Source organism: Oncorhynchus kisutch, linkage group LG27, assembly GCF_002021735.2.
Source record: "Oncorhynchus kisutch isolate 150728-3 linkage group LG27, Okis_V2, whole genome shotgun sequence".
Classification (NCBI taxonomy): Eukaryota; Metazoa; Chordata; class Actinopteri; order Salmoniformes; family Salmonidae; genus Oncorhynchus; species Oncorhynchus kisutch.
This window is the reverse complement of record NC_034200.2, coordinates 24,035,675-24,057,519: the sequence shown is the minus strand read 5'-3', so window position 1 is coordinate 24,057,519 and position 21,845 is coordinate 24,035,675. Positions and strand designations below refer to the sequence as shown.

General features: G+C 41.6%; 1 protein-coding gene across 2 annotated transcripts; it reads left to right on the top strand.

The window, feature by feature from the left end:
* Positions 1 to 29: 29 nt before the first annotated feature.
* On the top strand, positions 30 to 18,387 carry dars2 (aspartyl-tRNA synthetase 2, mitochondrial). Of its 2 annotated transcripts, none has more exons than XM_020463173.2 (17): positions 30 to 655; positions 1,057 to 1,156; positions 1,299 to 1,365; positions 1,514 to 1,615; positions 1,714 to 1,809; positions 1,926 to 2,049; positions 2,140 to 2,186; positions 2,331 to 2,437; positions 2,575 to 2,644; positions 2,836 to 3,015; positions 3,143 to 3,250; positions 8,925 to 9,015; positions 9,458 to 9,606; positions 11,652 to 11,870; positions 12,238 to 12,348; positions 17,395 to 17,470; positions 17,693 to 18,387. In XM_020463173.2, exons 1-17 carry the CDS (start codon positions 481 to 483, stop codon positions 17,878 to 17,880), a joined length of 2,010 nt encoding a protein of 669 aa, XP_020318762.1. In that variant the 5' UTR covers positions 30 to 480; the 3' UTR covers positions 17,881 to 18,387. The 2 variants fall into 2 exon arrangements, with proteins under 2 accessions (XP_020318762.1, XP_020318763.1); XM_020463174.2 differs by having other exon boundaries at positions 36 to 655; positions 8,953 to 9,015; positions 9,454 to 9,606.
* The last annotated feature ends 3,458 nt before the right edge of the window (positions 18,388 to 21,845 follow it).

Genomic DNA, 21,845 nt, shown 5'->3' with positions numbered 1-21,845 from the left:
GATCCTTATCGTAGTTTGACTACTTTGGTCAGAAATAGATCGCTCCTTCCCCACCATGTGTTATACAAGTTGAGCACAAAATCACTAATCTGTAAAAACAACGGATGGACACACTACAAGCAACTAACTGTCGATACCAAGCACATCCATATTTATTCAGACTTGTACTTTCTACTTCCGCCTGAACGTGGACGAGACAAGGAAGGAATTAGAGGACGCTTGTGCTACAATCACATTGAAGGAACCAGGGAGTTTTAGCTACCTAGCGTCGTTGTTTGGACAAAATCGACATGATGCAGCTACAAGTTTTACATCAAGTTTGCCAGTCGCTTTGATCGGGCGTAAATCGTATGAGTTTTATGTAGCTATCTAGCTAGCAGCCATATGCAACAAGCAGCCAGCGTACAAGACATAGCTTTACAATATTAGATAATAGCTGTTTAGTTAGCTACAGTACTGTTAGCTAGCAAGCTATCTGAAATGGCCAATAAAAGCAGAGCATTGGCGCAGAGGATGCTTCTCATCTGTAGACAGGAGACCAGGGCATATTCACTATGGCGAAGGACAACAATTCCGATTGCACATCTGATCAAACCCAGCATTATGCATTTCAAGTTTTCTCTCAATGTCAGCAAACACTCAACGTGCACAACAGGTAGCCTATATTATTTACTTCATGTCGGTCCATTAATTCTGATCTTGGAGACCCAGGGTGCGTGCAGGGTTTGTTTTAGTCTGACAATAACTCCTGACTCAAAATCTCAATAACTATCTAACATCATTGTCCCGGACTGGGGTTGTTGACCACTGATGTTCTGGAATCCAGATCATGTACACCCACAGAGGTGTGCAGCGTTTTCCCCCAGCCCAGCATTAATGTCATGCGGTCAATAACTCATGAAGCTCATGACTAGCGGAGTTGGGTTTGTTGCTCGGGGGCTGGAACAAAAGAGTACAACGTGGGTTTCCAGGACCAGGATGGAAGAACACTACTCAACAAATAATGTCTATGCTTAATATAGAGCAAGCATAACACTTAACTGTATGTCTCTCCAGGTTCTAGCAGCTTGTCCTTTCGGAGTCACACTTGTGGGGAGCTACGGCCTGCTGATGTAGGAGAGGAAGTCACTCTGTGTGGCTGGGTTCAATACCTGAGGTTTGACATGTTTCACTGTTTCAAACACTTTATTCTTCTCACATACTGCTTCTATTCATATTTAAAGTGGCCTATATCATCACATGGAAATAATTGCATTTAGCTGACTCTAACAGTGTACACATTGTTTTGCTCCAATCAGACAGGATTTATTTGTTATCATGAGAGATTTCAGTGGCTTGGCACAAATTCTTATCCCTCAAGACGAGGTAAGACTGTTTAACAGTTTTATGAATTATTCCAAAAACACTCCTGCAGTTTATATTTATGATAATCAAATTCCAATGTACATGTCATATATTTTAACATTACTGTATATTGACTATATATTTCTTTGTAATTTGTGTCTTGGTCTAGGACAAAATGAATCTGAAAACAGCCTTGTGTGACTTACCACCTGAATCAGTGATCAGGGTGAAAGGCACGGTCAGGCTTCGACCAGATGGACAAGAGAACAAGGTGAGACTGTGATGACAAGACATGTGGCAGTAACATTTACCATCAGTGTTATTGTGAATGACTCCATCCTGATTGTGTCGCCATTTTGTAAATTGTAGGAGATGCCCACCGGAGAGATCGAGGTTCTTGCAGAGAGTGTGGAGATTCTAAATGTCTGCCGTAAGCTTCCCTTTGAAATCAAAGATTTTGTGAAAGTGAGTACATGATTAAACACATTATTTACACATAATATCATCACACACAAAAAAAAAAAACATTTATTGTTAGCATTATTATTTCAGTATTGATGAGCTCTACTCTTTGTTTACAGAAATCTGAATCCCTTCGGATGCAGTATCGCTATCTGGACCTTCGTTCATCACAAATGCAGTATAACCTGAGGCTGAGGTCCCAGCTAGTGATGAAGATGAGAGAGTACCTGTGCAATGTGCATGGTACAAGTCCTTGAATTGCCTCTCCAGTTCCTATCCTACTGCACTGTAGTGTATTTGTTTTCAAAATATTTTTTGTTTCCCTGATTCCAGGGTTTGTGGATGTTGAAACTCCCACCTTATTTAAGAGGACTCCAGGGGTAGGTTCTCTCTATTGTACTCAACACATTTTACTTTCTCCAAACACTATTTTGGATCAATTATGTCTGTTATAGAGTAGGAGCTCTTCTATAAAATTATTTACAAAGGAGTCAGTCCTCCCTTAATGTTTTTGTATTTTCCAGGGTGCAAAGGAGTTTGTGGTGCCCTCAAGAGAACCTGGTCGATTTTACTCCCTGCCTCAGAGTCCTCAGCAGTTTAAACAGCTTCTCATGGTGGCTGGCATTGACAGGTAAACAAAATGCATCCGTTGTACCGAATCACCAATTACATTGTTACACTTGATGCCCTGTGTCCATTGTTTCATAGATCAACAACTTTGGTTTTGAGCATCTAATTGTAGCTCTCTGATGTAAATTTATCTTGCAGGTACTTTCAACTTGCCCGGTGCTACAGAGATGAGGGTTCCAAACCAGACAGACAACCAGAATTTACCCAGGTAATGTGATGATTAGCTCTGAGAAGAGACATGATCAACTATTTCTTAGGGCAGACAGAATGACTTTGACAGATGAGTGTCGAACAGCTTTAATGTAGTTCCTAGTTTGATACAGACACACAAACACACAGATAATCTAAGTCTAATTCTGCCCTAATTCCTCTACATTGCCTCTTATCTATCCTCCATAGGTGGACATTGAAATGTCCTTTGTGGATCAAGCTGGAATCCGAGGTCTGATTGAGGGCTTGGTTCAGTACTCCTGGCCTGTGGAGAAAGATCCTGTCTCCACACCATTCCCCTGCATAACGTATGAAAAAGCAATGAAGGACTATGGAGTGGACAAGCCAGACACACGATTCGCCATGAAGGTTTGCTCAAAATACTCAGATATGATTTTACATTTTGGGAGGTATTTTTAAATGTTAAAATCTGATAGTGAAGTACGAATATCCTGCTCCAGTGTTTTAGGTTGAAATGTGTTTCCTACTTGTATAGCTCATGGACATCAGTAAAACATTCCACAACACAGAAATAGAGTTCCTTAAAGACGCCCTCAACCAACCAGGAGGATGTATCCAGGCAATCTGTATCCCGGATGGAGCAGTAAGTACAGTTTAAAAGAATAATAAAGGATTCTGGTAGACATAGGGTTGCAAAGGGTCGGAAACTTTCCGGGAAATTACATTTTTCTCCCTGGAAATTTTCAATGGGAAGTTAAGCCCTGGAATTTTGCTTAAATTCATGAAAAGAGTTATCTTATAACAGTGAACCTTTTTTTTGTGGGATACACATAAGGCAATTCTAGGTCTTGTGGCATATTTTGGTTAAACTATCCCCAATTCAATGGAATTGCAACCCTCTGCATGCACAGTGCATTCTTCCATCACATGTACAGCTGATTCTCAAGATCTTGCACACTAATGAGATGCTATTGAACCCACACTACTACACTATCTGAGCCATGGACTACATGCTTTCGGGTAAGTTTTGATTATAATACTGGGTGGGGTGAATATATTTTATATGACATTATTTTTTGTTAACTAGTAAATAGTAGCCTACATCAAAGTGTATTTAATGCAACAAATATGCAGAATAATCTGGCCAAGTGCATAAAGTTCCCTCAGCGCTCACAAGTAACCTCTGACAAAAGTCCCTGTACTTCTATTCGAGGTGAAAATGATGAATGAGACACCTTGTCGATAGCAACAACTCATGGTCCTCCTGGACTCAGAAAGGTTTTTTTCTCAATGGAGGAACGTAGTCAGATAAATGCTGATGAATGTCTTGCTCGAGCTGTGTATGCAACTGATTCACCTCTGATGCTCACAGGCAATGTATATTGGAAGAGAGTTCTGAATGTTCTTCGCCCAGCATACACCCCTCCAACCAGACATGCTTTATCTACTAATTTGCTGGATGCAGAGTTCAACAGAGTTCAAGTGAAGATCAAGCAAATCATAGAGAAAGCAGACTGTATTGCAATCATCTCTGATGGGTGGTCAAATGTTTTTGGGCAAAGAATAATTAACTACATCTCCACCCCTCAACCAGTATTCTACAAGATCACAGACACAAGGGACAACAGACACGCCGGTCTCTACATTGCAGATGAGCTGAAGGCAGTCATCAATGACCTTGGACCACAGAAGGTATTTGCACTGGTGACAGACAATGCTGCGAACATGAAGGCTGCTTGGTCTGTACCCAGAAATGGTTAGGTATGTGAAGGGTCATCAAGTTATAGCAGCAATCTACCTCACCAAGCAGTGAGAAGAATAAGAGCACCACATTGAAGCTGCCCAGCAACACCCGTTGGGGTGGTGTTGTCATCATGTTTGACAGTCTCCTGGAGAGGAAGGAGTCTCTCCAAGAAATGGCCATATCACAGTCTGCTGATATGGACAGCCCCGTCAAGAGGATCCTCCTGGATGATATATTTTGGGAGAGAGTGGTAAGCAGCCGGAAACTCCTGAAACCTATAGCAATAACCATTGCACGGATTGAGTGAGACAATACCATCCAGTCTGATGTTCAGACTTTGCTTGCAGATATAAGAGAAGAAATCCGTACTGCCCTGCCCACTTCACTGTTGCTCCAAGCAGAGGAAACTGCAGTTCTGAAATACATAAAGCGTGAAGACTTCTGCCTGAAACCCATACACACCACAGCGTACATGTTGGACCCCAAGTACGCTGGCAAGAGCATCCTGTCTGGTGCAGAAATCAACGAGGCCTATGGTGTCATCACTACCGTGTCTCGCCACCTTGGCCTGGATGAGGGCAAGGCAGTCTGGCAAAGTACACTTTCAAGCAAGATCTTTGGGATGGAGATGCAATATGGCAGTCGTGCCAACATATCTCATCAGCTACCTGGGTGGAAGGCACTTTGTGGATCTGAGGCTCTTTCCCCTGTTGTATCCATCATCCTCCAAATCCCACCAACATCAGCCTCCTCAGAGCGCAACTGGTCCTTGTTTGAGAACATACTCACCAAAGAACGCAACAGGCTGACCAACACAAGGGTTGAAAATTGGTGGCCATCCTGGCATATTTGAGGATTTTAAGCCTGACCACGAGCCATCAACAAGGATGGAAAGTGACAGTGAAGATGAGGCCTCAGAGTCTGATGTCCAAGAGGTGGACATTGAGGAGGTCCAGGGAGGATGTGGAAAGCCTGAGATGAAGACAAGCAAAGCGTTAGTTTCTAGACTATAATTTTACAGATGTATGTTGAAAACGTTTGTGGGAAATGTGATGGATCATTCAATATTCCCTATCTTTTGTTGTTCAGTGAAATCTTCCCATGTGAAGAGTCAACTCATTTAATTAAAGTTCAATCTGTAACTAAATAGTTTTTTATTTCTATTGGAAGGATTTAATCATTTGTCTGCTTATGATAAGGTAAAAGGTTTATGCTTCTCTCTTCGCATGATATGGTAAATATAAACAATGCAAAAAACATCTACATTTAAATGGTATTAATCGTATTAATTTGCATATATTTCCGTTAATTCCCACGGAAAGTTTCCACCTCTGAATATTCCCTAAATTGTGCAACCCTAGGTAGACTGTTCTAGTAGATTCTGTTAGCCTATTACTTTTTAAAAGATTTGTGCATCAAATAAAGATTGTTTAAGCTTGTTGGGATGATATATAGAAGGGCACTAGGGCACTGCATCGCAGTGCTAGCTGTGCCACCAGAGACTCTGGGTTCGAGCCCAGGCTCTGTCGCAGCCGGCCGCGCCCGGGATGTCCATGGGGTGACGCACAATTGGCATAGCGTCATCTGGGTTAGAGAGGGTTTGGCCGGTAGGGATATCCTTGTCTCATCGCGCACTAGTGACTCCTGTGGCAGACCGGGCGCAGTGCACGCTAACCAGGTCGCCAGGTGCACGGTGTTTCCTCCGACACATTGGTGCGGCTGTCTTCCGGGTTGGATGCGCGCTGTGTTAAGAAGCAGTGGTTGGGTTGTGTTTCAGAGGACGCATGGCTTTCGACCTTCGTCTCTACCGATCCCGTACGGGTGTTGTAGCGGTGAGACAAGATAGTAACTACTAAGAATTAGATACCACGAAATTGGGGCGAAAAGGGGGTAAAAAATAAATAAACTGAAATAGCTTGGTTGGATAAGTGTCCACTCCTTTGTAATAGCAATCCGAAATTAGCTCAAGTGTAACCAATCACCTTCAAAATCATACACCAAGTTAAGCAAACACTCAACAATGAGCACCAAGGAGCTTTCAAAAGAACTCTGGGACAAAGTTGTGGAAAGGCACTGATAAGGGGATGGGTATGAAACATTTCAAAGGCCTTGAATATCCCTTGGATATGATTATTAAGACGTGGAAGGTTTATGGCACCAACAAGACCCTGCCTACATCAGGCCATCCCTCCAAACTGGATGACTGATCAGAGGCTACCAAGAGTCCAATGGCAACTTTGAAAGACGACAGGCATTTATGGCCAAGACTGGTCAAAGTATGCATGTGACAACAATATCCCAAGCGCTTCACAAATCTAGCATGTATGGTAGGGTGGCAAGAAGGAAGCCATTACTCATGAAAGCCCACCTTGAATCCCATTTGAAGTATGCAAAAAAACATTTGGGAGTTTTGTGGACTGGACAAACTAAAATTGAATTTTTTGGCTTAAATGCAAAGCGTTACGTTTGGCGCAAACCCAACACGGCACATCACCCAAAGAACAGCATCCCTACTGTGACAGAATCATGTTACGAGGATGTTTCTCATTGTCAGGGACTGGGAAAGAAGTGATGGTATGGAAAATGAATGGCGAAATGTACAGAGAAGTCCTTGAGGAAAACCTGCTGCCCTCTGCAAGAATGCTGAAACTAGGACTCATTTTAACCTTTCAGCATTCCAACGACCAGAAGCACACAGCCAAAGCTACAGTGGCGAAGCTAAGGAATAAAAAGGTACATTTCCTTGAGTGGCCGAGTCAGAGCACCCACCTACATGGGGGCGGCAGGGTAGCCTAGTGGTTAGAGCGTTGGACTAGTAACCGGAAGGTTGCAAGTTCAAACCCCCGAGCTGACAAGGTACAAATCTGTCGTTCTGCCCCTGAACAGGCAGTTAACCCACAGTTCCTAGGCCGTCATTGAAAATAAGAATTTGTTCTTAACTGACTTTCCTAGTTAAATAAAGGTAAAATAAATTTAAAAATTCAATCCAAAAATTTGTGGCATGACTTGAAGATTGCTGTCCATCAATGCTTCAACAGCGCTTAAACAGTTTTGGAAAGAATGGTCAAATATTTAGGTATTTTATTAGGATCCCCATTGGCTGTTGTGAAGCAGAAGCTACTTTTCCTGGAGACCACACAAAACATGAAACATGACATAATACAGAACATTAATAGACAAGAACAGCTCAAGGACAGAACTACATATGTTTAAAAATGGCACAAATAGCCTACATATGAATACATATGCACAAAATATCTACGTCAAATAGGGGAGAGGCGTTGTGTGAGGTGTAGCTTTATCTTTTTTTTTTAAACCAGGTTTGCTATTCATTTGAACAATATGAGATGGAAGGAAGTTCCATTTTATTTATTTTTATTTCACCTTTATTTAACCAGGTAGGCTAGTTGAGAACAAGTTCTCATTTACAACTGCGACCTGGCCAATATAAAGCATAGCAGTGTGAACAGACAACACAGAGTTACACATGGAGTAAACAATTAACAAGTCAATAACACAGTAGAAAAAAAGTAAAAAATTGTCTATATACATTGTGTGCAAAAAGCATGAGGAGATAGGCGAATAATTACAATTTTGCAGATTAACACTGGAGTGATGAATGATAAGATGGTCATGTGCAGGTAGAGATACTGGTGTGCAAAAGAGCAGAAAAGTAAATAAATAAAAACAGTATGGGGATGAGGTAGGTAAATTGGGTGGGCTATTTACCGATGGACTATGTACAGCTGCAGCGATCGGTTAGCTGCTCAGATAGCAGATGTTTAAAGTTGGTGAGGGAGATAAAAGTCTCCAACTTCAGCGATTTTTGCAATTCGTTCCAGTCACAGGCAGCAGAGAACTGGAAGGAAATGTGGCCAAATGAGGTGTTGGCTTTAGGGATGATCAGTGAGATACACCTGCTGGAGCGTGTGCTACAGGTGGGTGTTGCCATCGTGAGCAGTGAACTGAGATAAGGCGGAGCTTTACCTAGCATGGACCATGCAATATTGGCTCTATATAATACTCTATGCTCTATTTGGGACTGTGAAAAGACCTCTGGTGGCATGTCTAATGGTGTAAGTGTGTGTGTGTGTCAGAGCTGTGTGTAAGTTGACTATGCAAACTATTTGGAATTTTCAACACATTGTTTCTTATGAAAAGAAGTGATGCAGTCAGGCTCTCAACAACTCTTAGCCAGGAAAGACTGGCATGCATAGTATTGATATTAGCCCTCTGATTACAATGAAGAGCAGCACCTGCTGCTTTCTTCTGGGCCAGCTGCAGCTTAACTAGGTCTTTCTTTGCAGCATTTGACCACATGACTGGACAATAAGACAAAACTAGAGCCTGCAGGACATTCAGAAGTTGGTAGAGACCTAATCACAGCTGTAATTGCTGCCTAAGGTGCTTCCACCAAGTATTGACTCAGAGGGAGTGGAGACATATCCAATTATGATATTTCAGTTTAGTATTTTTAATATATATCATTTGTGTATGGTGGTAGATAATTGTATTTAAATAAGGATTTCAACGAAATGTGAAACAAGTTTAAGGGGGTGTCGACTTTTTATAGGACATCTGTGTTCAATATTTCACTCCAGAAACATTTGAAGGGCAAAGATCACGAATCCCTGAAGCAAACTGCCAGGACCCAGTTCGGCCAGGTATGTAACCTCGCGCTTTAACCCCTCCCCCTTTTACAGGACATTCAGTAAAAGAGAACAAACTGTCTTCATGAAATATTAATCTGGAATATGATCAATAAGCCAAGATGACTGTGAAGAAAATGTTGAACGAAGCACATGGCATAATTGCCCTGAGGCAAGGGTAGACCTCACCAATCCTAGAGTTGTGCAATCCTGAAAATCTTGTAGGACCCCCTTTTATAACGAAGTGACATGATTGGTAAACAACTCATTTGAGACTCCATTACGGCTAATGATTTATTGGGTTTAGCAATTCATAGTTAAAGAGATATGAAAACCCAATGACTGCTAGGCATTCAAGTCTGTCGGGGCCATGCCCGGAGGCTAGCTGCATCAGAGGAATGCCAATTAAGCCTAGTATTTTTTTGTGATATTTTTGTATTTTTTTTTCCCAAGGAAGTGAGTGTAGTTTTGGTGAAGGCAGATGGTGCATTGAAGTCTCCCCTCAACAGACTCATGCCTGCCTCAGCTAAACAGCAGCTGCTCCAGATGGCCCAGGCCAGACCTGGGGACCTGCTGCTCATCTCTGCTGGGACGCAGGAATGTGTGGTGAGTTACAATCTGATTTGGTCCCAAACGGCACCCTGCCTATATAGTGGACTAGTTTTAACCGGGGCCCATATGGCTCTGGTGAAAAGTAGTGCACTATGTGGGGAATAGGGTGCCATTTGGGATGTAGATCCTTTGCATGCCTCACCTCCATTAAAGATAACCATCATGGAACAGTTTCAAAGTTAGCCCTGTTGGTCGAAATAAGTGATGGTTGTCAGTGCTTTGAGGTTGATCGCTTTGATATGAACCAGTAGCACAGTATAGTTCATACACATAACACACTGCAAAGTTTGATTTGTTTCCTTTTTTAAATTAAAAGCTAAATGTTTATATTTTTCTCATGCGTCGTTGGGCCTGGTACAGATGATACACCATAATAAAAAGTATTTCAGAAAGTATTCACACCGTTTGACTTTCTTCACATTTTGTTGTGTTACAGCCTGAATTTAAAATGTATTACATTGAAATGTGTCACTGGCCTACACACAATACCCCATAATGTCAGTGGAATTATGTTTTTAGGAATGTTTACTCCTTAGTTAATGAAAAGCTGAAATTTGAGTCAATAAGTACCCCTTTATTATTGCAAGCCTAAAACAGTTAATGAGTAAACATGTGCTTAATAAGTTGCATGGACTCACTCTGTGCAATAATAGTGTTTAACATCATTTCTGAATGACTACCTCATCTCTGTACCCCACACATGCAGTTATCTGCAAGGTTCCTCAGTCAAGCAATTCATTTCAAACACAGATTCAACCACAAAGACCAAGGGTGTTTTCCAATGCCACGCAAGAAGGGCACCTAGATGGGTGAAAATGTTAAAAAGCAGACATTGAATATCCTTTTGAGCATGGTGAAGTTATTAATAACACTTTGGATGGTGTATCAATACACCCAGTAGCTAGAAAGATACAGGTGTCCTTCCTAACTCAATTGCAGGAGAGGAAGGAAAACGCTCAGGGATTTCACCATGAGGCCAATAGTGACTTTAAAACAGTTCAAGAGTTAAATGGCTGTGATAAGAGAAAACTGAGGATGGATCCCCACATTGTATTTACTCCACAATACTAACATAAATGAAAGAAGCCTTTAAATATAAAAAAATATTCCAAAACATGCATCCTGTTTTGCAATAAGGCACTAAAGTGAAACTGCAATTTTTTTCTTAGAAATGAACTTTGTCCTGAATAGAAAGTGTTATGTTTGTGGTGAATCCAACACATCACTGAGAACCCACTCTTCATATTTTCAAGCATGGTGTTGGCTGCATCATGTTATGGGTATGTTTTTTTTAGGATTAAAACAAATGGAATAGAGCACAGTCAAAATCCTAGAGGAAAACCTTGTTCTGTCTGCTTTCTATCAGACACTGGGAGTCAAATTCACCTTTCAGCAGGACAATAACCTAAAACACAAAGCCAAATATACACTGGAGTTACTTACCAAGACGACATTGAATGTTCCTGAGTGGCCTAGTTACAGTTTTGACTTAAATCGTCTTGAAAATCTTTGGCAAGTCTTGAAAATGTCTGTTTAGCAATGATCAACAACCAATTTGACAGCATTAAGAACTTAAAAAATAATAAAGTGCAATTATTGTGCAAGGCTCTTATAGAGTTACCCAGAAAGACTCACATCTTTATTCGCTGCTAAAGGTAATTTTAACATGTATTGAGTCGTGTGTGAATACATATGTAAATGAGATATTTCAACATTTTATAGGATATTGTGTGTAGATGGTAGAGAAAAAACAAACATATTTAATCTATTTTGAATTCAGGCTGTCACAACAACATGTGGAAAAAGTCTAGGGGTATGAATACTTTCTGAAGGCACTGTAGCTGTGGAGCAATAGTGTACTTTTGTCGAAAGGATGTGGAAGGAATTGCAATCAAATGTCAGAATAGAAGAAAATTAAGAGGCTTTTGTGACCAAACAGTTGAAAGCCAGTGCGTTCTGAAAATGAACAACCTTTTACTTTTGTTTTTCACGGTGAATGCAGTTTTCACTCTCCTGATTTCCATTATTTCCTCCCACAGCGCCCTTTGTTGGGCAAATTGAGGCTTCAATGTGCTGAACTCCTAGAGAGCTCCGGTGTGGCTGTTCGAGACCCCTCAGCGTTTCACTTTCTGTGGGTGGTAGACTTCCCACTGTTCCTGCCAAAAGAAGAGGACCCTGATCAGCTTGAGTCAGCCCACCATCCTTTCACTGCACCTCTCCCTGAGGATGCTCATCTCCTGTATTCACTGCCTCACAAGGTTAGGGTCATATACAGTAGGAGGAGGGTTGTCTCCTTGGTCACATATTTATAGAGAAGAACCCTCTCAACAACTTGTTTCTGTGCCCTTCCATGCTGTTTGGTACAAATACAAAACTGTTAAAGAAAGTGTTGTCTGACAGCTGTCACTGTGCTATTTCCAACCAGGATGTGGTCCAAACAAGAAGTTTGGAAATTCAAAACTATGTATTCAAGTATAACCAATAATAAAAATGTATTTATTGTATAAACTACTCACCATAAGTCAGTCTATCAATATAAACAAACTTGACAGAGTATCCTGTACTGTCACTTCCTATGCACTGAGACCATATCATTCATCTATGTCTCCTGTGTCAATATGGCAGGTACGTGGCCAGCATTATGACCTGGTCCTGAATGGGTGTGAGATTGGAGGAGGATCCATTCGTATTCACAAGGCCTCTGATCAACAGCATGTGCTCGAGACGATCCTCAAGGTAATGAACTTGGACTGGATAAGTAAGAATACCAGAATGCTGATTTCCCATGTCCCATTTATATCAGGTTGAGGAGGATATGCAAGCACAGTTACCATTAGTATACCGTATGTCGAAAGGCGCTGCATTGGAAAGCGGACATTTTGCGGGCTCTTGGCCAACCATAATTTATTTTGCAGCTGATCGTAACTTTTTTGGTACATAATGTTACATAACGAGGACTTCTACTTCAATGAGTTGGAGGCGAAGACATATCGTTTTTTCTGGACCAGGTCCAAATCCCCGTCACTCATAGGAGGAGGAGATGGCGCTATAGAGGCCGCCGCCTCTGGGATGGCTTTCCACTAGATGTTGGAACATTGCTGCGGGGACTTGCTTCCATTCAGCCACAAGCATTTGTGAGGTCGGGCACTGATGTTGGACGATTAGGCTTGGTTCGCAGTAGTTCCAATTCAACCCAAAGGTGTTCGATGGAGTTGAGGTCAGGGCTCTGTGCAGGACAGTCAAGTTATTCCACACCGATCTCGACAAACCTGTATGGACCCCGCTTTATGCATGGGAGCATTGTCCTGCTGAAACAGGAAAGGACTTTCCCCAAACTGTTTCCACAAAGTTGGAAGCAGATAATCATCTAGAATGTCATTGTATGCTGTAGTGTTGAGATTATCCTTCATTGAAACTAAGGGGCCTAGCCCAAACCATGAAAAACAGTCCCAGACCATTATTCCTCCTCCACCAAAATTTACAGTTCGCACTATGCATTCGGGCAGGTAGCGTTCTTCTGGTATCCGCCAAACCCAGATCCGTCCGTCGGACTGCCAGATGGTGAAGCGTGAGTCATCACTCCAGAGAACGCCTTTCCACTCCTCCAGAGTCTAGTGGTCGGCGAGCTTCACACCACTCCAGCTGACGCTTGGCATTACGCATGGTGATCTTAGGCTTGTGTGTGGCTGCTCAGCCATGTAATCCCATTTCATGAAGCTCCCCTGACGAACAGTTCTTGTGCTGACGTTGCTTCCAGAGGCAATTTGGAATTCAGTAGTGAGTGTTGCAACCGAGGACAGACAATTTTTACGCGCTTCAGCACTTGGCAGTCCCGTTCTGTGAACTTATGTGGCCTACCACCTCACGGCTAAACCGTTGTTGCTCCTAGACGTTTCCACTTCAAAATAACATCACTTACAGTTGACCGGGTAAGCTCCATCAAAGCTGAAATTTGACAAACTGACTTGTTGGAAAGATGGCATCCTCTGACAGTGCCACGTTGAAAGTCACTGAGCTCTTCAGTAAGGCCTTTCTACTGCCAATGTTTGTCTATGGAGATTGCATGGCTGTGTGCTCGATTTTATACACCTGTCAGCGAATGGGTGTGGCTAAAAATAGCAGAATCCGCTAATTTTAACGGGTGTCTACATACTTTTGTACATATAGTTGCATCGGCAGGACAGAACGTCCGGTAAGATCACAGGGGGTGGTGTGTGTCTCTTTGTTAAGAACAGTTGGTACACAATCTCTAATATTAAGAAAGTCTCAAGGTTCTACTTGCCTGAGTTAGAATACCTCATGATAAGCTGTAGACCATACTATTTACCAAGAGTTTTCATCTGTATTTTTCGTAGCTGTCTATTTAGCATCCCAAACCGGTGCTGGCGCTGAGACCTCACTCAACGAGCTGTATAAAGCTATAAGCAAACAAGAAATTGCTCATCCAGAGGCGGCGCTCCTAGTGGCCGGTGATTTTAATGTAGGAAAATTGAAATCTGTTTTACCTCATTTCTACCATCATGTCACTGACTTTTTCAACCAGACCCAGTCTGTATACAGTTTCGCATACAGAGCCAGAGATGATACAATCTCTACTGCACTCCACACTGCCCTTTCCCACCTGGATAAATGGAACACCTACGTGAGAAAGCTCATTTACTACAGCTCAGCATTCAACACCATAGTGCCCTCCAAGCTCATCACTAAGCTAAGGAGCCTGAGCCTGAACACGTCCCTCTGCAACTGGATCTTGGACTTCCTGACGGGCCACCCCCAGGTGGAAAGGGTAGGCAACAACATAGCCTCCTGTACTCCCTGTTCATCCATGACTGCGTGGCCACGCATGACCTGATCACCAATAACAAGGACACATATAGGGAGGAGGTCAGAGATCTTGCAGGGTGGTGCCAGGACAACAACCTCTCCCTCAACATGGGCAAGACAAATGAGCTTATCATGGACTACAGGAGACGGAGGGCTGAACACGCCCCCATTCATATCGACAGAGCTGTAGTGGAGAGGGTTGAGAGCTTTAAGTTCCTTGGTGTCCACATCACTAAGGACCTATCATGGTCCGAACACACCAACACAGTCGTGAAGAGGGCACGACAACACCTCTTCCCCCTCAGGAGGCTGAAAAGATTTGACATGGGCAGAGTATCTTGACTGGCTGCATCACCGCTTGGTATGGCAGCTGCTCGGCATCTGACTGCAAGGCGCTACAGAGGCTAGTGCATATGGCCGAGTACATCACTTGGGGCTGAACTCCCTGCCATCCAGGACCTTTATACCAAGCGGTTAGAGGAAGGCCCTAAAATTGTCAGAATCTAGCCACCAAAGTCATAGACTGTTCTCTCTGATACCGCATGGCAAGCAGCACCGGAGTGCCAAGTCTGGGACCAAAAAGCTCCTGAATAGCTTCTAACCGCAAGCTGTAAGACTGCTGAACAATTAATCAAATGGCTACCTGGACTATTTAGAAAGTGTTCACACCCTTGGACCACATTTTGTCTTGTTACAGCCTGAATTTAAAATGTATTAAATTGAGATATGTTGTCACTGGCCTACACAACATACTCCATAATGTCAAAGTATTCAACCCCATTGTTATGGCAAGCCTAAATAAGTTCAGGAGTAAAGATGTGCTTAACAAGTCACAATAAGTTGCATGGACTCACTCTGTGTGCAATAATAGTGTTTAGCATCTTTTTTGAATGACTACCTCATCTCTGTAACCCACACATACAATTATCTGTAACGTCCCTCAGTCGAGCAGTGAATTTCAAACAAAGATTCAACCACAAAGACCAGGGAGGTTTTCCAATGCTTTGCAAGAAGGGCACCTATTGGTAGATGGGTGAAAATTGAGCATGGTGAAGTTATTATTTACACTTTTGATGGTGTATTAATTCACCCAGTCACTACAAAGATACAGGCGTCCTTTCTAACTCAGTTGCCTGAGAGGAAGGAAACCGCTCAAGGATTTCACCATGAGGCCAATGGTGACTTTAAAATGGTTAGAGTTTAATGACTGTGATAGGAGAAAACTGAGGATGACTCAACATTACTAATCTAATTGACAGAGTGAAAATAAGGAAGCCTGTATAGAATAAAAATATTCCAAAACATGCATCCTGTTTGCAACTAGGCACTAAAGTAATACTACAAAAAAATGTGGCAAAGCAATGTTCTTTTTGTCCTGAATAGAAAGTGTTATGTTTGGGGCAAATCCCATACAACACATTACTGAGTACCACTCTCCATATTTTCAAGCATAGTGGTGGATATGCTTCTAATCGTTAAGAACTGGGGAGGGTTTTTTTGTATAAAAAAGTAATGGAATGGAGCTAAGCACAGGCAAAATCCTAAAGGAAAACCTGGTTCAGTCTGTTTTCCACCTGACACTGGGATATGAATTCACCTTTCAGCAGGACAATAACCTAAAACACAATGCCAAATCTACACTGGAGTTGCTTACCAAGAAGATGGTGAATGTTCCTGAGTGGCCGAGTTACAGTTTTGACTTAAATCTGCTTAAAAATCTATGGCAAGACCTGAAAATGGCTGTTTAGCAATGACCAATTTGACAGAGATTGAATCATTTTGAAAAGAATAATTCCAGGTGTGGAAAGCTCTTAGATACTTATTCAGAAAGACTCTCAACTGTAATTGCTGCCAAAAGTGATTCTAACATTTATTGACTCAGGGGGTTGAATAATTATCTAATCAAGATATATTAGTGTGTTATTTTTCATTATTTAAAAAATGTTAAAATCACTTTTTGCAGCAATTACAGTTGTGAGTCTTTCTGGATAAGTCTCTAAAAGTTTGCCACACCTGGATTGTGCAACATTAGAGTATTTTGTGTAGATCGTTGACCAGAAATGACAATTAAATCCTTTTTAATACGACTTTGTAACACAACAAAATGTGGAATAAGTCAAGCGTTGTGAATACTTTTTGAAGGCAACCCCTTTATTATACAAATGTTATCTTAATTTTTTTGTACAGATTTTTTTGCCCTGACTCTATGCACACTCACTAGACTACTCACACATACTACACTGACACTCCAATATACACACACACACACACACACACACACACACACTACATATGCTCAAACACATACATGCATATTGACACCAGACATACACAGACACACTTTCACACTTCACGTACGCAGCTGCTACTCAGTTTATTATATATCCTCATTGTCTAGTCACTTTTTACCCGTACCTACATGTACATACTGTATTACCTCAATTATCAACTACCTTGTACCACTGCACCTTGATCAGTACTCGTACTCCTTGTATAAAGCCACGTTATTCTATTGTTACTGTTTCCCTTTTTATTTTGCAAATATCTTTCTTACTTTTTAACTCTGCATTGTTGGGAATGGGCTCTTAATTAAGTATTTTGCGGTAAAGTCTACACCTGTTGTATTCAGCGCGTGTGACCATTCAAATTTGATTAGATTTAGTACCAAAATAAACAACTGATTAGGATTGGTAATCACAGCGCTCATTTTGTTGCTGCCTCTAGCTGCAGTTTCTGGGCTGCATGTTCTTCTAGCTTGCTGCAAGTTTCTGAGCTGCATGTTCTCCTAGCTTGCTGCAAGTTCAGTCGGTAATATTTATTATCACTGGTAATAAGACAGTATTTACTACTGTAGACTACTGTCATTAGCCTTCCAGCTTAGCGGTGAATAGAAAAGGACAGACTTAGTGAATCTCTCTCTAGAGTTGGGAAACTCCCTGACTTTGTTCTTTTTTTCAGGAGGATCCATCTCTCCTTTCTCACCTGTTAGAGGCACTGGACTCTGGGGCTCCCCCTCATGGTGGGATTGCATTGGGTAAGTCAGCCATAATAACCATCCTAACTTGACACCAGACACACTCAGATTTGTGTTTCTCATGCTTTGATATTTCACCATTTGTTATACAGATGTTTAGTAGTAGACTTAGTAGAACTAAGTAGACCAGTCCCCTTGTCCTCCTGCATTAAAATGCAATACCTAATTTGTGAGTAATATTTTATTTCCCTGACTAATATCCCTTGTTCAATTTCCCTCTAGGTTTGGACCGATTTCTGTCTATTATCGTCGGAGCCCCCAGCATCAGGGACGTGATTGCCTTCCCCAAATCATTCAGGGGCCATGACCTGATGAGTCGTGCTCCAGACTTCGTCTCTGAAGACGAGCTTAAATCCTACCACATCGCTGTCAACTGGCCAGCAGGAGACGAAGGGAACCAGGAGAAATAGACATGGCTGCTGCTACACCTTTGTCCTGAAGCTGAGACTCTGACTCATATTACAGCTGGATTTACATTGGGGAGATGCAGGACAACTAAGTACCGTGACTTAAATGCGATTCTTCTACCGACATGCTGCCACTTTAGGTTTACTCGCACTGTTGATGACCATTAATTGCATCAGTATAAATTCTGTCGGCCGAGTGGGGAGTTTTTGAGTTGGGACTGTCGTTCCCGCATCTCTGCAACTTAAACCCAGTTTACACCTTTGTCCTGAAGGTCAAACTCTGACTCACATATTGATGTTTCCACTTAGCTTCGGTTGAAGACTTTTCCAGTTGCCTCCTTTTCTCAAGTTGCACTTTTTTGCCAGCTTGTAGTTGTTTTCACAGGCAGCTCCTCTGCTAGCCAAAATATGGTCAATATCGATGTGAGACTTTGTCTTTAAAGTGACATAATATATGTACAATGTAGACAGGAGACACTGTCACCAATAAATTGTCATGGTTTGACAAATTCCTGTTTTTCTTATATTCTTTCATGCTACAAAGTACAGTCCTGTTTATCAAATGTTATTCAGACTGTGTGAAAATATAGAAATGTCCAATAGGGGGTAGCATTGTTCCATTTGATCTTGTTCACTTTTTTCTTCCTCAGACACCCTTATCTAGGACAGCATGACATTAACTGAAGCAATTAAGGTTAAATACATTTCTCAAGGGTACTACAGTACCTTCTAGTACATTAAGGCTCACATATGCTGAACCTTCAATCTACAGATCACCTTTTACAATGCTTACCACCTAGCTACTAAATCAATGCAGTGTCAATCACCTCAGATGTTCTTTTTCTCTATAAGATTATTGAAATCCACACTTATAAAAAATTACAGACAAGGAACTTCAGAGACCAATTGAGTTCTGGAAATTGAAATGAATTATTTGGGCAGTAAGAATTTATTAATTCCCCCTCAGACTGCAGAGTTATTTTAGTACCATGCTGATGTAACCTCTGTGCCAGTGTAAACTGCCACTTTTACAACAACAGCTGCCTGCCCACGCCCCCTGCCCGCCACCTTCGCTAGGAGACAGTTTCTAACTCTGCCGGGTACCAGACAGATGTTCTCATTAGTGCACAAAATACAGCCAACACTACAGCTTGTCCTGGATGCCATTTTGTCTGTCGTTTGCGGGGTTGAAGATGGTGCTGGTAGTAGAGCTAGGCTTTCCCCATGCCTTGGCAATTATAGAGTGAAGTTCAAAGACTATACTTTCTTTTTTAGTGTTTTTTTTTGCTGAAAGAGATGGCTGAGGAGAGAAGGGCTTGCTTGTCTCTCCACAGTCAATGTTGAGAGGGCAGTAAAAAGGAAGAGCAGCTGCAATCCTCAGAGCCAACCCACACTAGTTCCACATTGTGATGTAAAGGCTATACCTTTTCATGTCTGTGCAGTACAGAGGGAAGGCACTTGATGCAAAAGGAACAGCATTGCAAGGCTATTACTGACTGCAGGCACATTGTCTTGCCGCACATTTGTACAAAACGTTGAAGCTGTGAATTGTGAATTTATTCACAGTCACTGCCGGGCCAAATTACCTGTGGTCCATAGTCAATTATGTGTCAAACATGAAAGGACAAAGAGAGGACAATTATGTTTACCCTCTGAAAAATGGTGTGAGCTTGCATGTTTAAAGTAACACTGCATAACCATGACTGAGGCATAATTATAATGAATTCCAGAAGTTCAGCTACCATCATTCTCAATTTAATGAGTCTCTCTGAATAATTCCAAACAGTTTGTAATCTCTTGGGACAAGCGGTCTCAATAGTGTAATCCAGGTTGATGTGGTCTGGTGGGGTTTCTACCGGTATCTCGGAGACAAGCCCAGGGTTAATGAGCTCTCTGGCACTTCCTTTGTCCCTAATGGGCATTTGTTATGGAAAGCACTTGACCGAAAATACACTGGATTTAGCATGCTCAGTTAGATGTTTTAGCCATGCAGGGAAATTCCTTCAGAAAGATAATTGCATTGTGTGATTTTCTACTAGATCTGACTGTACATTTATTTTGACAGTTTGTGGATTCATTTTAATTAGATTGTAATTAGTCTATAATGAATGTATATAGCATATGTTTTCTCCCTATAATGTATTATCTTGTAGCCATGCTAAGCACACATTAGTATCAGTAATAATTGGTTCGTTCCATCAAAAGACGGCCTTTTGCGTCCCTTTGATATTTGAAGTAGAAATTGTGCACCAATATTGCATTTTAAAAGGCTGTCATATTAAATGAAGTGCCTTTTAATATATAATCTAAAAATATATGCTTGTTAAAGTGCCAAAATTCAGCATTTTGACATGTCCCTACATCAACCATGCGTCACTTCTAGGAAGATTTTAACCCACTTAATCCCCAAATTCCTACTAGTTTTTCCATTATTGTAAAGTCCTAGTTATTTTTTTTCTTTAAGAAAATTATTTATGTAGATTATTATTTATTTCATGTGATTAGTGATTCATTTAGATCTGTCCCTCATTTTAAGGTCAACCCTGTTATGTGAACTGAAATCTCGTTCCAATATGGTGAAACTTTCCTTTAAAAAAATCAAATAAAAATTCTAAAGAAACATTGAACATCTAATAGTTAAATTATAGTGTAAAAGCAGGTGAGCTCCTTCTACTCTTTTTGGCTATTTTCTGGTGTTTGATGGTGGTAACCATTCAATTGCCACTCCCTGTTGCTGACAACAAGCTTCCATTCCCCCTGTCAAAGGGGGATTTATGGCTGATTTATGAAGAAATCGTGAAACCATGTTACAGTCAACCCTGTTACTTTATTTGAACTTAATAGGCACTTACTAAGCTTTTGATACGGTAGACCATTCCATTCTTGTGGGCCGGCTAAGGAGTATTGGTGTCTCTGAGGGGTCTTTGGCCTGGTTAGCTAACTACCTCTCTCAAAGAGTGCAGTGTATAAAGTCAGAAAATATGCTGTCTCAGCCACTGCCTGTCACCAAAGGAGTACCCCAAGGCTCAATCTTAGGCCCCACACTCTTCTCAATTTACATCAACAACATAGCTCAGGTAGTAGGAAGCTCTACAACAAAGCTTTCTTAGTGTCCAACAAGCTTTCTCTACCCTTAACCCGGTTCTGAACACATCCAAAACAAAGGTCATTTGGTTTGGTAAGAAGAATGCCCGTCTTCCCACAGGTGTTATTACTATCTCTGAGGGTTTAGAGCTTGTGGTAGTCACCTCATACAAGTTCTTGGGAGTATGGCTAGACTGTGCACTGTTCATCTCTCAGCACATATCAAAGCTGCAGGCTAAAGTTAAATCTAGACTTGGTTTCCTCTATCATAATTTTTCCTCTTTCACCCTAGCTGCCAAACTAACCCTGATTCAGGTGACCATCCTACCTATGCTAGATTACGGAGACATAATTTATAGATCGGCAAGTATGTTCTTTACCATTCGGCCATCAGATTTGCCACCAATGCTCCTTATAGGACACATCACTGCTCTCTATACTCCTCTGTAAACTGGTCATCTCTGTATACCCATTGCAAGAACCACTGGTTGATGCTGATTTATCTGAGATATCTACTGCAGCCCTCATCTTCCACATCAGTCACATTCTATTAAAGGTCCCCAAAGCACATACATCCCTAGGTCGCTCATCTTTTCAGTTCGCTGCAGCTAGCGACTGGATCGAGCTGCAACAAACACTCAAACTGGACAGTTTTATCTCAATCTTTTCATTCAAAGACTCAATCATGGTCACTCTTACTGACAGTTGTGGCTGCTTTGTGTGATGTATTGTTGTCTCTACCTTCTTGACCTTTGTGCTGTTGACTGTGCCCAATAATGTTTGTACCATGTTTTGTGCTGCTACCATGTTGTTGTTATGTTGTGTTGCTACCTTGCTATGTTGTTGTCTTAGGTCTCTCTTTATGTAGTGTTGTGTTGCCTCTC

Coding starts and splice junctions, on each gene's coding strand:
- dars2 (XM_020463173.2), top strand. CDS start 481: ATGGCCAATAAAAGCAGAGCATTGGCGCAGAGGATGCTTCTCATCTGT. Junction 9,016..9,457: donor CCAGGACCCAGTTCGGCCAG/GTATGTAACCTC, acceptor TTCCCAAGGAAG/TGAGTGTAGTTTTGGTGAAG. Junction 11,871..12,237: donor TGTATTCACTGCCTCACAAG/GTTAGGGTCATA, acceptor TCAATATGGCAG/GTACGTGGCCAGCATTATGA.